The following is a 16,543-nucleotide window of genomic DNA, read 5'->3' as shown; positions in this document are numbered from 1 at the left end:
AACGGTGGAATGCTTATGATCAATATATAGAGCTATTCTTAAGAGATAGAATATGCATGTTGTATCCATAGACCATAGGGGAGTGCGCACGTGCGTATATTAAGTCTGTAATGTGTTAAAAAATAACTAAATCAAAGACCAATACAAAAGTTTATTTTTTTTACGTATCTTGTAATAATAGCTTGCACGATACATTACATTTGCTTTTGAACTTGCACCAAACTCACACGAACTAAGAACAGCTTCCTTGATGTTAGAGTATGGTAGGATAATTTACCATATCTGTAGACATCCCGATATAGTTAACACTCAAAAATTTATGAATTTAATGGGAGATCCTTTGGTTTGCATTGGCTTTGATAGTCCTAATACATAGGACCACAAGTTTCTCCTGGAACCAAATTCCGTATATACGGTCATTTAAACGTGTGCTCTCGGATGTGCGCACATGTTCGTCACCATGTCGTTGTAGAACTTGTGTAAGCTAAAAGCTAAAAAAAAAAACTAGTGATTGCAGCGTGACTGGGACTAATCGTGGGCTCAGGTATAAAGTACTCCGTTTGTTTCAAATTGTAGGTAGTTTTAGCTTTTTTAGGTACATAGGACTCATTTGGCAGTGCTCTGGCTGTGGCTGAAACGGCTCCGGCTGCAGCTTCTCTGGTGGAGTAGCTTTTTTTTTCGCTCCAGCTTGCCTGGTTGGAAAAACGTTTGGCAAAATGGCTTCTCCTTCTGTTTAAAATGGATAGAAATATGAAATATCTACAATACATTTATTATTTTTCTTTCACTTTTCATCCTTTCTCCATATTTCTTCTTTCTCCCTTCTTTTTTCTTTCTCTTTCTTTTTTTTATTTTTCTTTCCTCACCCCTATTCTCTCCTTATCCACAGTGCCACCCCAGCACCTCTGCTCCACCGCCGGTCCAACCACCTCCGCTGCTAGCGTCTTTGCTCCACCGCCACCTCCAAAGCTTCCTCCCTCCACCGGGCCCCATTGCTTCCGCTCCGGGCGCCATAGTCCGCAAGCCCCACCACCGCCTCCCTCCACCTCACATCCCACGCCCCCGACACCGCCTCCCTCCACCTCGCGCCCCAGCGCCGCCAGCCCACTGGCCCCACTACTGGCCGCTGCCCACTCCTCTGCTCCGCGCGGCGGCCCGCACCTCCATCCCGCGCCGTCGTCGCTATATGCCCTAGGCTGGCCGGCCTCATCCACGCCGCTGGCCCCCTCGAGTCCACTCCTCAGCGCACGCTGTTGGCCCGTGCCCCAACGCCGCCGCTCGCAAGCCTCGTCTTCATCCTCCGCCCCCTCCTTCCTACCCCGCCGGCCACATGCTTCGCCTGCGCGGCCCCTCCTGGGGAGGAGATGGCAACTGATGGGGAGAAGCCGCGGGGAGCCAATTTTTTTTGCTCCCGCTCCCTCGAACGGATGCAGTCAGTGGGTTTCGAGGAGCGTCAGCAGTGAAGCCATTTTCAAAAGAGGTGTTTCGCACGGCTTCTTCAGAAGCCGATGGAGAAACCCCTAGAAAAGCCATGCCAAAGGAGCCCATAGTCTTTGCTATGTATCTAGATATAATTAGAATCTAGATACATGACAAAAGCTATGTATTTAGAAAAGATAAAAGAACTTACGATTGATTTGAAACAGAGGGAGCAAGTGGGATTGCAAGGAACAAGGGTAGTGCATCGTACCAACATATACTGTACTATATTATTAGCCCCTGGCTAAATCCCATCGTTTATGAAGGGGAAATGAAAAGAAAAGGTCAACGTGGCTACATGCTCAGGAGTCGGGATGCCCTCTCGTATCTACGCGGCGACGTGTGCCGATCGAGCACCAACTCCGGTGACGTCGAAGACGTAAAACCTCGCAAAAAAAAAATACGGTGGCCGACACCCCGGCCTTCCAAGCCAATAATCCAGGCCACCCACACGGCAAGAACACTTCCATCATGCTTTTTTTATTTATTATTAATATTCCCTCTTGCCGCTGATTCGAGAAACAAAAATATCCCTCTTGCCGCATCAAACAGGGTTGAAAGAGAATTTTATTTTCTTATAAAAAAAGAACTGAAAGTCAGAGCACGGCTTCCGGGCGGCCCATGGGACGGGTTCACCGTTCACGGGGCCAGGCAAGACGATAAGAAAACGCGCCAAAAACTTCGTCGTCAATACACATCCACGACGCCAGTGCCACCACACCACCTTCCCCCAATTTAAAAGCCGCGGCGCCTCCGTCCGGTGTGGTCCGCTGCCGACCGGCCCGCCCACCCGCCCTCTTCCCCTCTCCTTCCTAACCTCCCCTGCAATCCCACAGACTAAGCCATCCCGGTCACCCTCTCTCTTCCCCAGCAGCGGCGGGGCTTGCGCTTCCATCGTCTCCTCCGTAGCTAGCTTGGCTAGGCAGTGTCCAGTGTGTGTTGATGGGGATCTGCGCGTCGTCGAAGCGCGTGGAGCAGGAGCAGGAGTGCGACGAGAACGTGGTGTACGTGATGGACGAGCAGTGCGGCGGCGACGGCGGAGGAGGAGCACCGGGGGAGGAGGACGCGCCAGCGGCCTGCAGGAAGGTGGCCTCCCTCTTCTCGCAGAAGGGCAAGAAGGGGCCCAACCAGGACGCCGTCATCCTCTGCCAGGTACCGTCGTCGTCGGCTCGTTTCATACTCGGCATCCATCCACTCTGTTCGCTGCTCCCGCTCAATTGCTCTCTGCTTCTTCTTCTTCTACTACTACTTCGTGGCCTCAATTGTGTGCAGGGCCTTCCTCTGCTTTCTTGTCCTTTCGTGTTTGTTTCTTTCTTTCTTTGTTTCTTTCTGTGGATCATTCGTGATCCCTGGATTCAGCAGGTTCTTGGTTCTTGTCTCCGGGTTCCTGGTGTCCATGGTGCCACCAAGCTCCCATGAGCGGTGCCTTGGACTGCCACAATGCCAGCAAAAAAACCCAAATTTGCTCCGCACATCTTCTAACAGAAAAAAGAAACAATTGCTACTTTCTGAAAACAAATTGATTCTGCTTCTAGTACCATGTTCAAAATCCTGTCTTTTTTGGGGGGTCATTTTGGGTCGCCACACGTGGTTTCAACATCAAAATGGGTGTTCCTCTTCCTCCTGATGCCGCCTTCACAACTCCCTCTCTGCAGCTTTTCCACCTCTCTCATCATTTCCTCACTGATTTTCAAATTGTTTTTCCACAGAGAATTCTGGTAGATCTATACCGCACTAGATATTTGCAGCAACAGTTTTTGTCAGGCTCAAATTAATTTCCCCCACCGCCCTGTACGTTCTCTTGGTCCGTCTAGTCACGAATTAATTCCGCATCAGTACAATCATCTCCACAAGAAAATTCGCCGTTTTGGGCGGTCGCGGCCGTACGTCCATGCGCCGGCCAAGGCCAGGCGCTTGACCTGGAGCTGGAGCAAGGTCAAGAAATTCCCACCAACTGTCCCGTGTTTTACCAGTACACACATAGCACTATAACACCATCATCACACAGTAAAAAAAAATCGTAATGATTTCTATTTCAACCCACGCACACGAGTTGCGTCCCCAGCGTACTGTCTTACCCCGCGGTTTCGTCCGGAACGACGGTGAAAGAATTCACAGGTTATCATGTGCCAAAGGGTTTGATTTTGTCAGCGACTCAGCGTCATACGAACTGACGGTGACTGCAATGGAGAATCTTTCGCTTTGGCAACAGTAGCTGGATATGTTCGAGATTATCGTCGCTTTGTTATTACATCGCAAAAGCGTCACAATGATGCTTGATTCCATTTTCCCCACTTAATCATTTAGAACTTTTCTTGTCCTTTTTTTCAAGTGCTAGTTTGGGCTCAATTATCAAAGATCTATGCTCTGACACTATCATTTGACAATGATCAGCAATTGTTTGCTGATGCCAATGTAATCCGGACCAGATCAACTTGTAGAATTTCTTGTTGCTTATTAGCTTCAAATTCAATTTTTTCTTCAGGGTTTCGGCATGGAGGACGGTGTGTTCTGCGGCGTCTTCGACGGGCACGGCCGGTGCGGTCAGTACGTGAGCAAGCTGGTGCGGGACTACCTCCCCTTCATGATCCTCAGCCACCGGAACGCGCTCCTCCTGGGCGCCGGCGACGACGACGACGGCGACCCGGCCTTCAGCGACGCGTCGCCGTCGTCGTCGACGGACGGCAGCGGCGGCGGCTCGTCGCCGTCGCCGGCGCAGCTGCTGGACGAGTGGCGGGAGGCCTGCGCCAACGCGTTCGAGGCCATGGACAGGGAGCTCAAGCTCCAGCCCAACATGGACTGCAACTTCAGCGGCACCACCGCCGTATGCGCCATCAAGCAGGGCAGGGACCTCATCCTCGCCAACCTCGGCGACTCCAGGGCGGTGCTCGCCACCATGTCGGACGCCGGCTACCTCCGCGCCGTCCAGCTCACCGCCGACCACAAGCCCGGCGTGGCTCAGGAGGCGGAGCGGATCAAGCGCTGCGGCGGCCGCGTTTTCGCGCTCAAGGACGAGCCGTCGGTGCAGCGCGTGTGGCTCCCCGGCGAGGACTGCCCGGGGCTCGCCATGGCGCGGTCGCTGGGGGACCACCGGCTGAAGCCGCACGGCGTGGTGTCGGAGCCGGAGGTGGCACACCGCCGCGTCGGGCGCGGCGACCTGTTCATCGTCCTCGCCACCGACGGCGTGTGGGACGTGCTGAGCAACGAGGAGGTGGTGTCCATCGTCTGCGCCACCCCGAGGAAGCAACACGCGTCCAAGGCCGTCGCGGAGGCGGCGGCGCAACGGTGGCGGACCAGGTACCCGTTGTCGCGCGTCGACGACTGCTCCGCCGTCTGCCTCTTCCTCAGGGACCAGGACTGGGGCGGCACCGTCGCCGCGGCCAGGGCCAAGGCGGCCGCCGCCGCGGCGGCGGGAGCGCCGCACGGACCCTGCTAAAAGCCGAGGCAGGCGGCGAACGGAGCAGAGCTCCGCCCGGCGAGAAGCCGCCGGAGATGAGGTGCTGCAACGGCAAGTGGTCTGATGAGAGTGTAATTAAGTGCTGTAACATAGTGGTAATTAAGCTCTTGGTGTTTTTTTTCTTTTTTTGCAACAATGCAAAGGAGATGAGGAGAGAAACGGGGCGGGTAATTCTCAGTTTTGACTCTTGATCGGTGATAAACTGACCACGGTGACGGAGGGTGGGGATACTGGCGGGAACGCCGTTTGTACTCTAGCATGTAAAAGTTACCCATTGGAGTGCTTTCTTTTTTGTCGTTGTAAATATTGCTCCCTCCGTTTAAAAATATAGGGTGTATTTCCGTGTGAATATTTACAACATAGGTAGCAAGAGCATATCGTTATGAAACTATTTCGGATGCGAAATTACTCGTGATTTTTCAAATATCAAAACTCAACTCACAAAACAGTAATCTACTCCCTCCGTCCCAAAATGGCTGCATTTCTGTTTATGTATCTGGAACATTCGAAACCAGACAACCCAAAACGTGACTTACCTCAAGGCTTCTAAAGCTGTTGATTACAAATGTTCTAAAAAAAATAAAAAAAAACAATATATTTGTAATGTTGAGTAATAAGCCCCAGATTCTAATACACCCGGTGCCCTGGTGGGAGCGAGTCATACCGTGATGAATCTCTACTCACCTGATTCTAATTCTAGTTCATGTTTTACACGCGCGAGTGCTTCCGATCAGTAGAAACGACAGCTTACTCACACTAGAGGGCAGTTTTGGTAGTTGGTGAACGTTCCCGGTCGATCAACAGAGATGGGCGTCCCAACTCCCAACCTCATTCTAGAAAGCGGCACGCAGCTTGGATACAGTACAATGCAAAGCGTGGTTCAGCAATCCAGCGGCGCCACGGCTCCGAAGGCTGCACAATTGGGAATGCTGACACCCAGGGATCTATCCATCCATCAGTCAATATCACCGCAACCAGGGATAAGCTCCGGTTGAAAAAGCGTTACCGGCGCGTCAAGATCAGCAGAGAGCACACGCATCATCGTCCTCCCCTCTTTCCCCTGCTGCCTGCTGGGGCTGCGTCTGCAGACTCTGCACGGCGATCACGGTCAAGAGTTCATCGCCTTCGGCCTCAGCAGGGGGTCAGTGTCAATTGGAGCTTGCAGGGCTCCAGATAGCAACTAGCAAGTGGAAGCCGGGGAAGAGTATGGGAATTGCCAAACTAGACTTCCAACTCCCCAATTCGCCTACAGGCAAACGCGGCACGACGCCGTTTCAGCATGCCCCCAAGGGGGGAAGCTCCGCTGACGAAGTGCTTCGGGGAGGTGAAGATAACCGAGGGAATGATTGGTCCTCTCGTCCACGAAAGAGAAACTTCCCAGCTCCGGGAGGTACGCGGGAAGTACAGGCGTGGAAGACGACGAGCAGTTTTGATTTTTCTTCTCCTATAAACCTCCCTCAGTTTTGTGTTGTTTCTCCTACAACCTGCCTCAGATGAGAGCTCACGGACGGCCTCCAGAATAGGACCGCTTCAATAATGGGCCTGTTTCTGGAAGCAGAGATGCTCGCACGTCTCATGCATTCACGCTTGGTCAGCTATCAAAAGTACACAAATCTTTCCAAGTGAAAAGAGGCGCATGCCACTTGCCACAACACAAATCTAGTTGTTGCAGCCAGAAAGGCATTCATACACCATTTCCTGCGCTGCAGAACAGGGCACAAACGCGCATTTCACAGCATAAATGCAAATGCTACAAAAGGAGCAGAGCATAATACAATGTCAATTCAAATCACAAGAAGGATACTTGTACGTTTATTTGAACCATATAATGAATAGAACTACAGCCGAGAGTAACTACAATAGCTATGATAATCTTTTTTTTTATGCCCAACCATCTCAAAGTTCAGACAGCTAATGGTTAGCCCTGTCTAGGTCGCATTACATGTCGTAAAAGGGGAGAGAAAAAAAAGAACTTACATGAGCAGGTATCCATGTGACCTTTGGTGGAATTAGCATCAGCTGTTGCCTATATTCTTCTGCTTTTATCCTTCAGCTGCCTCCAGCTGCCAGTTTCGCTACAAGGCAGCTACTACAGTCATCATATCTTGGGGGCTTGGGGCCAAAGGCATTGCCATGATCATAATACATGCTACACATTTACTGAAGGACCCGAAGGAGGCAGTCCAGTATGGGCACCAAATATCTTGTGGATGATCACCGACTGCCTCTTTTCTTGGCCCCAACCATGGAATTGACAACATTTTCCTGCACCATATCCCCTTGTTGCATGTGAAAGGCCCAGGCTTTCACATCAAGCAAGAACAAAAGCAATTCAATCTTCTCTAGCATGTTCCCTATGCGTAATACATGTACAAGCTATTTGCGGCGGCACACGCAATGGAGTTCTCAGTTGGGTGCCATGCAAGATGAAGCAATTTTGTTGAAAGGTCATAAGAAATTCCATTGGCGTCAACGCTTGTATTTTCTCCACCTGCACCATATGAGCTTAATGGTAAGAAGCAGGCTGGTTGGAATGTATACCAGGAGAAAAGAAGACAATCTAGCACATGTACATTTTTTTATTAGGGGGGGCACTTACCTCTCCTCACGGCACGGGTCAAAGAGGTCAGAGTCCGTGTAGGCCTTGCTGGATTAGACACCTGACGCCTGTGTATGGGTTTCCAATTCCAATAACAGAAATAGATGTTTAGCCAGTGCCAGGCTTGGAAAAATAGTTTGCAAGTAGAGTGCAAGTTGGTTTGGTGTCAACATCATGTTTCTATACCTACTGCTACATGGTCCTGGGTCACCTATATTGAATCTTGAATGTTTGGTTGCCCAACTAACTTTGACATAACATGCTCAATGCAAGTGAAATGTTCTCTCTTTGGTAGGTAGTTCCAAAGTGGGGAAAAAAGAATGTATGAAGCATCAAGCTAACTTGGAGCAGAAAATTAATTAATTGAGAAGCAAGGGGCTTATGAATTATTCCCTCCATGTTTAAATATATGATGTTTAGTACAAGTTAATTAGTTCATTGTCGTAATAGACTAACTAGTTTGTCCTAAACATCATATATTTAAAAATGGTACGAGTATCTTGAAATAGTCCACATTCAGGCAGAGTATAACTTAATTACTTAAACACACTTAACAACATATACGCTAATAATATTCGCAAGAGTTGACTAACCTCATGGGATTTCTGCTGGCTTCCAAAGTGGATGCCTCCGTACTTCCAGGAGCACAACCAAAAACACGAAACAAATTACTGCAATAATGGTGCCACAAGAGTTAACATATGGAAGTGTTGAATAGATCAACAGCTAGAAATCTTGCAGCTCATAAAGTGAGAATAAGAAGATACCTATAAGAACCAGTTGCAACACGGAGTCCATCACCACTGATACAACATTCAAATTTGTCAAAAATTGAATCATTCTCGTATAGATCACAAAGCTACAAAAGATGATGTTAAACAAAATGTTAGGTACAGCAGGTATTGGTATGGCTCTTTAATTCTCATTCAGATTGTAAAACTTCACCTTAGGCCTCAAGTATTCATGAACTTGGAAAGTTGCAACTGGACCCGAATCCATGTTTAGATCCCATAACTGAAGAAAGAAAAATAGTTAAATAAAATTCACAGTAGACATGCTTTTATATCGAAAGGCAAGGCAGCAATTCTTCATTCCTCAAATTTAGCGTGCAATTATTTAAATATTTGATAAAGAATCAATTGTATGAAAGGTGCAGACAAATTTTCATCATTGAAGGCTTAAAGAAAAAATTTATGGGTTCCTAGGCAATCAATTGGTTAACATCCCAAAATCAACACAAGATATCATTTGAATCAAGGGACCAAAACCATATTTATATGAAAGTGTGCTTAAAGAAAGTTGAAGCCAAACAATTTCCTCTCTATGATGTTACACTCAGATTATTCATAACATGGAAAGATGAACTCGATATGTTAAGACTTAAGACCTGGGTAGGTTCAAAAGAACAGTAGGAGATAAACATTTTGACAAGCGTTTCTGGTATCTGGTAATCAAATTGATGTTTTTAGCCACCTTAACAAACTTCATATAGAGACTAAAATGCTAAGAAACTCAACGAATGGAACATATAAGTCCGCTGCAAACCTTGAGAGTCATATAATCACGACTAAGAATATGCCTTCCATCCCTTGCAAACTTTATATCTGAAACTGATGCAATTATCTCTGTAAAAAAGGATCTTGATCCAGGTGCATCATGCTCCTCAAATCTGTACAAGATATCCCAGTTAAATCAGATAATAGCATGAAAAATTAGCAATATATTGACTTCAAATATATTAAGCACTGCCTTCCAACAATGATAAATGTTACTCAAGAAGCTCCAGGGAATTACTAACAGTTTAGCATGGTTGTCACACAGTGCTGACTGTCGCAGATCAATAAGCCGGATAGTACCCTTTGAGCTACTATATGCTAGTGTATTACAATGAGTTGGATGGAACTCCGCACATGTAATCACCTCTGAAATTTCACAGAATTATGCAATGGGTGTCACCAAATAAAAGAATGGAACCAGCAAGAATTGCATGAGAATAAATGAACACTGATGAAGATCTATTAACAGAAACAGCCAAAGGTGTCAGACAAGTCAACAAACAAATTTTTCTATCACAGATGCAAGAGTAGTAGTTTCGTTTTCGCACAGAGAAAGCTGATACATGTTATCTTCTGCATCTACTTATATAGTTTTTCCATAAAGCAACTACTGTGTTTCTGAATTTGTTACCTGAAAGAAACCAACTATCAACAGTTGACATAGAGCAAGAAAATCTACACAGAAGGAACTGCTAGATAGTATATCAACACATAGCTTCAGAGAGGTGATTGACTGATTGGTACAGAAGTTGGCAGGTTCAGAGAATTGGTTGCATTCCAAATTCATCTCCAATCTACACTCTCTATCATAGTAAAATTTGACCCCACCCAAATAGGAGTTACAGTAAGTAGATGCGATGCAGATAAGCAGATTTGCTACTCCAACCATATTGGAAGGTAGCAGGATGAAAAATGTATATATATCTTTATGACCATCAAGAGAACATTCATATCATGTAACACCTGCAGCATGGCAATGCTTGCAGGGTAAAACGTGAAGGCACAAAAACCTTACAATGCTTACTTAGTGATGCATCCAAGTCCACTAATCAAGAACTCTAATGGACTGTCAACCTACGAGCTTAATAACATTTGCATGCTCAACATTTACAACAAACAGGCAGCTCACTCATAAACAGTTATCAGACTGAAAAGGTTTACCGGTTAGATCCTCCATGTTTGCAGGTTTCAAGTCGACAATATTAAAGCTCTGATTGCTAATTTCCAAATTCCAAAGGTTTATTCGCAGATCATCTGCTGATATGAATGTTTCGCCATCGCTGTGAGTAAAGCAAAGTGAGAAAATAGTACCACCACAGTAATCAACCCAGGCAGTAAAATATAAGTTCCAGAAAAGTCAGCCAGATGAAGTCATCCAAAGGAAAACATGTAGTAGTTCACATTACCCTCAACAGCGGTAACTTCTTATTGATCAAGAACAAATTATGCTTCTTTGGTTCGATCCAATTCAAAACCTTCTTGTGTTACATAGTCATTAAGCAGATTGCCTAGTACAGAAGGTGGCAATGCCACCAGAGAGGTTTCATTCACTATACACACAGTGTAGCTACTATGAAACATGCATCTATAAAACCAGATAAACCATGATCTCTCTTAGGCAATACAAACATTTTTTTGGGAAATACATAGGAAATAAAAAGGGTTAAATCATGAAGTGGGGATGAACAGATGGAAACAGGAGAGGTGGGCAAGAAGGTCAAGCATTGCTATTACTATCTACATTTGGATATGCAGGGGACACTGGGGATGACTAGATGAAAAGGGAAGAAGAGAAGCAGCAGCGAAAGATTATGAACATGGCTTCACTCTTCAGTGTTTTGCAGTGGAATAGGCTGGACCCAACAAGCAAGAAAACTCCTTTGTTTGCTCTACATTTTGCTGAAATTTTTTCAAACCCCGCGGTCCACTGATTTCATGAAAAGAACTGCCAAGCTCAGCCTGTTATTTTCCCAGTCCAATTGTGTTAACAGTCTTTGAAGCAAACCGACCTGGGGAGGTCACTGGTTCTGTTTTTCCCCCATTTAAATACTTGTTTGGTCTGGTTTTGTAATTTTTAATTATGTTTAAATTGAGAGGTCAATTGAACTATGTCAAAAAGAGTATGCACTTAAAAACATATCAAAGAAGACAATACAGAAGGTAAAATAAACAATATGAAGGAAGACGAGAGACAAGCAAACTGCAAAAACTTCATTGCAGGTTAAAAAAAAGAGCGAATATTTTAGCAGATTTGACTAGACATCCATAAATCATGAAGGAAGCTAACCTATTATTTGAAATGGAATTAATATGGTAATCATGAGCATGTGCATATACACGTCGGCATCTCGCAACATGGTTTAAATCTTGCCCTGTAACCTGCATACATGGTAAGGGAAACTACTCAGACTTGTCTACTGATATTGTCTATAGTTTGTTAGAAAAACGTCTACTAGTATCATGTCATAAGAAAAAACACAATCGTATTGTATATGCAATGCATCATCCTGTACAGCACTAGAGATGATGGATAAAGTGGGTTGAGTACAACCACCACAGGCAAACGCAATGATGCGCATCCTCCAGGAGGAAATGACATATTGTTGTTTGGACTGTACAACTTTTCTGAGCATCCACCATTTGGAAGAAGAGCTTTGCAACTATTGGTACCCGGACTAGAACTTGAACCATTGCCTGAACTTTGGGAGGTATCCAAATTCATCACTGAAACTCGTTTCACTTTTTTCTCTTGAACCTACAGAATATCAAAGAACCAAGGCAACATCATTGCATAGATTATGCTTGCATTTGCCAATAACGAGAAAGTATAAAAATCCAAGCAATAGCAATGCACGATACTAAAACAGTAAAGAAGAAAATGCATGAATTGAGATCAGAAATTTTAACAGATAATGTTCATGAATATATTCCCGTTCATATGTGGAGAAAGACTCAGGGAAAAAATGTAAACCCACATTAAGGTGACATGAATATGTTTTGAACTAAATAATGGATATAACTCCTAGGCATGCAACTAATAAGTCTAATAGGTGAGCCATGAGGTCATAACCATAAACCAATGAGAAACTTCTTTTATCCATACCTTCCAATACTTGATTGTTTTGTCATTTGTAGACAAGAGAAAGAGTGCATTATTGGCTGTTTGGCACCACTTGATCTTGTTAATCTTCTCCTCTATTTCCAGACTTTTCAGGTAGTCAAACTACATGAATTGCACAGGAACCAAAATAAAAGATTAATAGTTTCGCATATACGACTACAACTAGCTTCACATAGGATGCAGCATGGAGTATGTACAATTTTATGTTGCCTTTTCTGGTAAACTAATCTGTAACCAAAGCTAAGGATATATTTTCCGGAGCTCATACAAACTCCCCCTAAGAGTCATTAAAAACTTTGGTACAAAGTAATGATCTGTAGAAGTGTAGTTACAGACTTACAGAGACTGTTAATATCTCTAATGTGTAACTTTGATCATTAATGTCATGCACTCATGCTATATGCTAGAGAATAAAAGAAAAAATTGATGTAACTTTCCATAACAAAACTACTAGGGTTTCTTTCATTTTTATATTAAAATTAAAATATACTTTTATGTGGCTAAAATATTATTGTGTAAAAAATATTAAATGCATTCTAAAAAATGGCCCTTACTCATGGATAACATATTGAAAATCCTGCAAGGAAGCCATGTTTTTGCACATTACTATCTGTAATTTCATAATTGGCAACCTAGTTGTTTGCTTCTAATGGTACATTGGTACAAATTAACTAGAATTTACTGCTAAGCAACGAATAACTCAGTTGATAAATTCGATTTAGCAGTTAAACTGTAAAAATGGAAAAGGAAAAAGTAGTCACTTCTTAGTACTCCTTCCATTTCTTTATAGCATGCATGCATCCCAACATCCAAACTTTGTGGTATTTGACTAACTATTTTTCGATACTATGATACAAAAAATCATATCATTGGATTCATATTCGAAAGCAGTTTCCAATTATCAAAATTTTAGTTCCATAGACACTAGACTAAGAGAAATTAGCAGCCAAAGTGTTGGAGACTGTGCCCAAGTTAAACCATGCCTTACATAATGAATTGGAGAGAGAGAAGCAAGCAAGAGAACATAATAAATGGGCATGAAGTCATGATGCAATTTCCTCCAAATTCGTTATGTAAAGTCCATCAATCACTTTTAAATTTGAACACACGATTCTTGTAGAAACTTGGCTACAAAACAAAGCATGCAGTGATATTTGATGTCGCATTTCCATAAAAATTCCTAGGAAATCATCCAAGTCAGATCTGGTTGAGACATACAGGTCACTGAAATTCATGAAAAGTTGAAACTGTTGCAACTTTAAGACCCACATACCTCAGGTTCATGACTCTGAAATTCAGTCCTGTAACGGAACTCGGGGTGCCTAGTGATCGGGTATTCTTGCCTCTCAAGTTCTCTTCGACTAGCACTCTGCATGTACATTAAAACTATGGGCACAGAGATTTAAGCAAGAAAAAATGCAGAACTTATATACAGAAGTACTTACATCCCCGGAGTCCGTCCTTTCGAATAAAACCACACGTCCACCTCTATCTCCAGTGGCAAGATGGTCGCCAGATTTGTCAAACTCAATTGAAGATATTATGTCCACTGAAACAAGTAACAATTTGACCAAGATACAAACTAAGTTGGCTGGTGAACAAATCAAACCATCAAACAAATATCAAGTGAAATGAATAAGACAAAAAATATATGGTAGCGTAGGACTATTTGTAGAACTATATAAAAAAAGCCTGCCTAACACTTTATATGAGCATCCAAACTGTACTTTCTCCCCTATGTATCAATCGCTTTGGTATCGAATTGCATTGTATAGTGAACAGGAGTACAGGACCACTAGAAGTTACTATGTTCCTGATGGGAGACTGCACATGGAAAACAACAGTTGAATAGTTGAAACAAGAGCATGATGAAGATGAGCGAGCAATGTCAACAGACTGCAAGACTGGAACTTAAACAGTAACATGCACCCTCAATTTAAATAGGCTAAGGTTATAGGTTACTAGGAAAAGGAATCACAACAGTGATCAAGCTTTTCATAGTCATAAAATGTGGGGTCTTAGAGGTGTATATAGATGAAAAATTGCTATTCCTCTACAAGTATAATATTCAAATAAACACCATTTCAACACAAAACCACAGCAAAACTGAAACCCAAATGAAAAAGCTACACCATTGTTCATAAGGCGTTGAGGCAAGGTACGGCACCCTATGCCTAGGCGAGGCGAGGCGAAGCCATATACCCACGTAAAAACAGCAAATTAACAGCATAATGGAGTAAAGAAATGAGAAAGAAAAAAGAGGAAGGAGAAAAGGGGAAGGAGAAGATAAGGCCCAGCCCATAACTACTCATCTCCAGTTAGCCCATCTGATCTGAACCCACAACGTCAATTTCTCCTTTTCAAGTCTTCGTGTATCTCCGCCACTGCTCGTTTGGACCCTTCCCGTTCCTCTCTCGCAGCAGCGCCGACGCTCCTCCCTGCCGCCCCCAAGCCTCTCTGCCTGCAACACACCCCAGATGGAATGCCGCCGCCTCACCATGCAGATGACTGCCGCCGCCAGCGCTCCCCTGCAGATCAATTGATGCCGTCGGCACTCCCCTAGATCGACTGCCGCCGCAGCTGACTGGAGGCGATGATGCCCTGGCCCAACGGTGCCAAATCTGGCAGGGACAGCAGCTTCTTGCCGTTGGTGATCAGTCTTATTCCTCTCTTCCTCTTCTCCCACCCTCCCTGCCTCTTATCCCTCCCTGCCTTCCTTTCACTGAAATAGGCATGGCGTCCAGGACGCCTTGCCCCCCAGGAGCGCTTCGACGCCTTACGAACCATGAGCTACACATGATCCCACGCATGCCTAAAGAGCAAGACCCAGGGGGAAGTCAAGTAAACTGACAGCAAGCATCCTTTCTGCACTCAACATACTTCTCAAGTCTCAAATGCTCAGGATGTTATGGTGCAGCTTAATCTTTATAGCAAATAACAGAAGACGTAGAGCTCAAAACCAATGATAAACCCCTGCTACCCAGGATATTCCAGAAGACTGACTGAATACTGTAGACTCCTTTGCAGCATTACTGTAGACTCCTCTGCATCAAACTTATGGTCTGTGCAGCCAGACGCCAGAAGCTCATAAATTTACTACTAGATTATCCTAAGACAATAAGAAAACCCCAAGGAAATCAAGTGCCCAATCCCCAACAGATCACGAGAATACAAGTTTGAATTTTTAAACAATGTGCTAGCATACTGTGTTGTATAGCACCGGCAATATTTTCTACAAATTCACCCTGCATTCCTACTTCAATGCAGCTCCTGATGCATATAAACGTTTGCCAAATAATGAGCACATCTATTCTCAGAGCACAACAATCTGTTGGAGTTAAATTACATGGCAACATGAACTAATTACTTGAACCAGACACAGTTAAAACGTGTACCAAAACATAGGCACATAGCTGCTTTGCCTGCTCAAACAGTCCTCAATCTCAGCTAAGACCCTGTAAGCATAACACTTCCTACAACGCAACAAACAGAAAGCTTGAACACCCAAATCACTGCAAAAGCCTCCCCACGGTTCACCGCTGCCCGCGCGGCCCATCGAACCGGCGGCAATCCCCGGACACCCGTGGCGCCGAAACAGATGGCACCGATAAACCCACCGGGCCGAGCAGATCTCGCGAGGGCGCGACGGAACTGAGAGGAGCCCGAGAGGCCGGCGGAGGGGTTTCATTACCTTCCTGCACATCCTCGCCCGCCGCGCGCTCGCCGAAGACCTGCGCGAACCGCCACTCCAGCTCCTGCTGCTGCGCCGACTCCGCCGCCGCCTCGGGGCGGTCGTCGGAGGACATGGGCTCCCGCTCCATGGGCGCCGCGCTCCCGCCGCCGTCACGACACCATGGCTGCGAGGGGATCTCGGCGGGGAGGGATCTCGGGGTGCAGGAGTCGGGCGGGCTCCGGGAGGTCCGCGGGGGCGGGGAAGGTTCTAGAAGAATGGCGGGGGAGGCGGGCGGCGGGGATCGAGGGGCCGAGGGGGTGGGGAGGGGACTGGGGCGTGGGGGAGCGCGTGCTGCAGCGGGGATGTGGGGAGGCAGCGAGCGAGGGCGAGTTGATCCCGTGTATTGTTTTGTTTGCGCCCTTTTTTTCCTCTCCTGTTCTTGTCTGCGGGATGGCGACATTTTCGCGTTCGTCCCCGGAGAATGTACGAATTTGTCTCCGGACGTCCGTGCTGCTAGATCTTAGCACTTGTCGGGCCGGGCAGAAAAAATCCAGATTATTTCGGGGTCGAAAATTTGTGCCATAACCATCCCACGAACGTCTTGCTCTTTTTTTTTTGGCTGGACTTCCCTTTTCTTTTTTAACTTGAAAATAAATCA

The 16,543-nt window shown here is 45.5% G+C and overlaps 2 protein-coding genes across 2 annotated transcripts; one reads left to right on the top strand and one right to left on the bottom strand.

Moving 5' to 3' along the window:
• Positions 1–2,242: 2,242 nt before the first annotated feature.
• On the top strand, positions 2,243–5,287 carry LOC101782036 (probable protein phosphatase 2C 12). Its single transcript, XM_004951349.3, has 2 exons — positions 2,243–2,631; positions 3,965–5,287. Exons 1-2 carry the CDS (start codon positions 2,422–2,424, stop codon positions 4,913–4,915), a joined length of 1,161 nt encoding a protein of 386 aa, XP_004951406.1. The 5' UTR covers positions 2,243–2,421; the 3' UTR covers positions 4,916–5,287.
• Positions 5,288–6,705: 1,418 nt separating this feature from the next.
• On the bottom strand, positions 6,706–16,260 carry LOC101782451 (serine/threonine protein phosphatase 2A 55 kDa regulatory subunit B beta isoform). Its single transcript, XM_004951350.4, has 14 exons — positions 15,904–16,260; positions 13,658–13,761; positions 13,486–13,581; positions 12,195–12,314; positions 11,643–11,846; positions 11,379–11,470; positions 10,253–10,371; positions 9,334–9,457; positions 9,081–9,204; positions 8,481–8,549; positions 8,303–8,394; positions 8,129–8,206; positions 7,536–7,603; positions 6,706–7,427 (listed from the first exon to the last, which is right to left on the bottom strand). Exons 1-14 carry the CDS (start codon positions 16,031–16,033, stop codon positions 7,291–7,293), a joined length of 1,557 nt encoding a protein of 518 aa, XP_004951407.1. The 5' UTR covers positions 16,034–16,260; the 3' UTR covers positions 6,706–7,290.
• Positions 16,261–16,543: the final 283 nt, after the last annotated feature.

Source organism: Setaria italica, chromosome I, assembly GCF_000263155.2.
Source record: "Setaria italica strain Yugu1 chromosome I, Setaria_italica_v2.0, whole genome shotgun sequence".
Taxonomy (NCBI): Eukaryota; Viridiplantae; Streptophyta; class Magnoliopsida; order Poales; family Poaceae; genus Setaria; species Setaria italica.
This window is presented reverse-complemented; position numbering and strand designations above follow the sequence as displayed.

Coding starts and splice junctions, on each gene's coding strand:
- LOC101782036 (XM_004951349.3), top strand. CDS start 2,422: ATGGGGATCTGCGCGTCGTCGAAGCGCGTGGAGCAGGAGCAGGAGTGC. Junction 2,632..3,964: donor ACGCCGTCATCCTCTGCCAG/GTACCGTCGTCG, acceptor TTTTTTCTTCAG/GGTTTCGGCATGGAGGACGG.
- LOC101782451 (XM_004951350.4), bottom strand. CDS start 16,033: ATGGAGCGGGAGCCCATGTCCTCCGACGACCGCCCCGAGGCGGCGGCG. Junction 11,847..12,194: donor AAACAATCAAGTATTGGAAG/GTATGGATAAAA, acceptor GATATTCTGTAG/GTTCAAGAGAAAAAAGTGAA. Junction 8,395..8,480: donor ATGAATACTTGAGGCCTAAG/GTGAAGTTTTAC, acceptor CATCTTTTGTAG/CTTTGTGATCTATACGAGAA.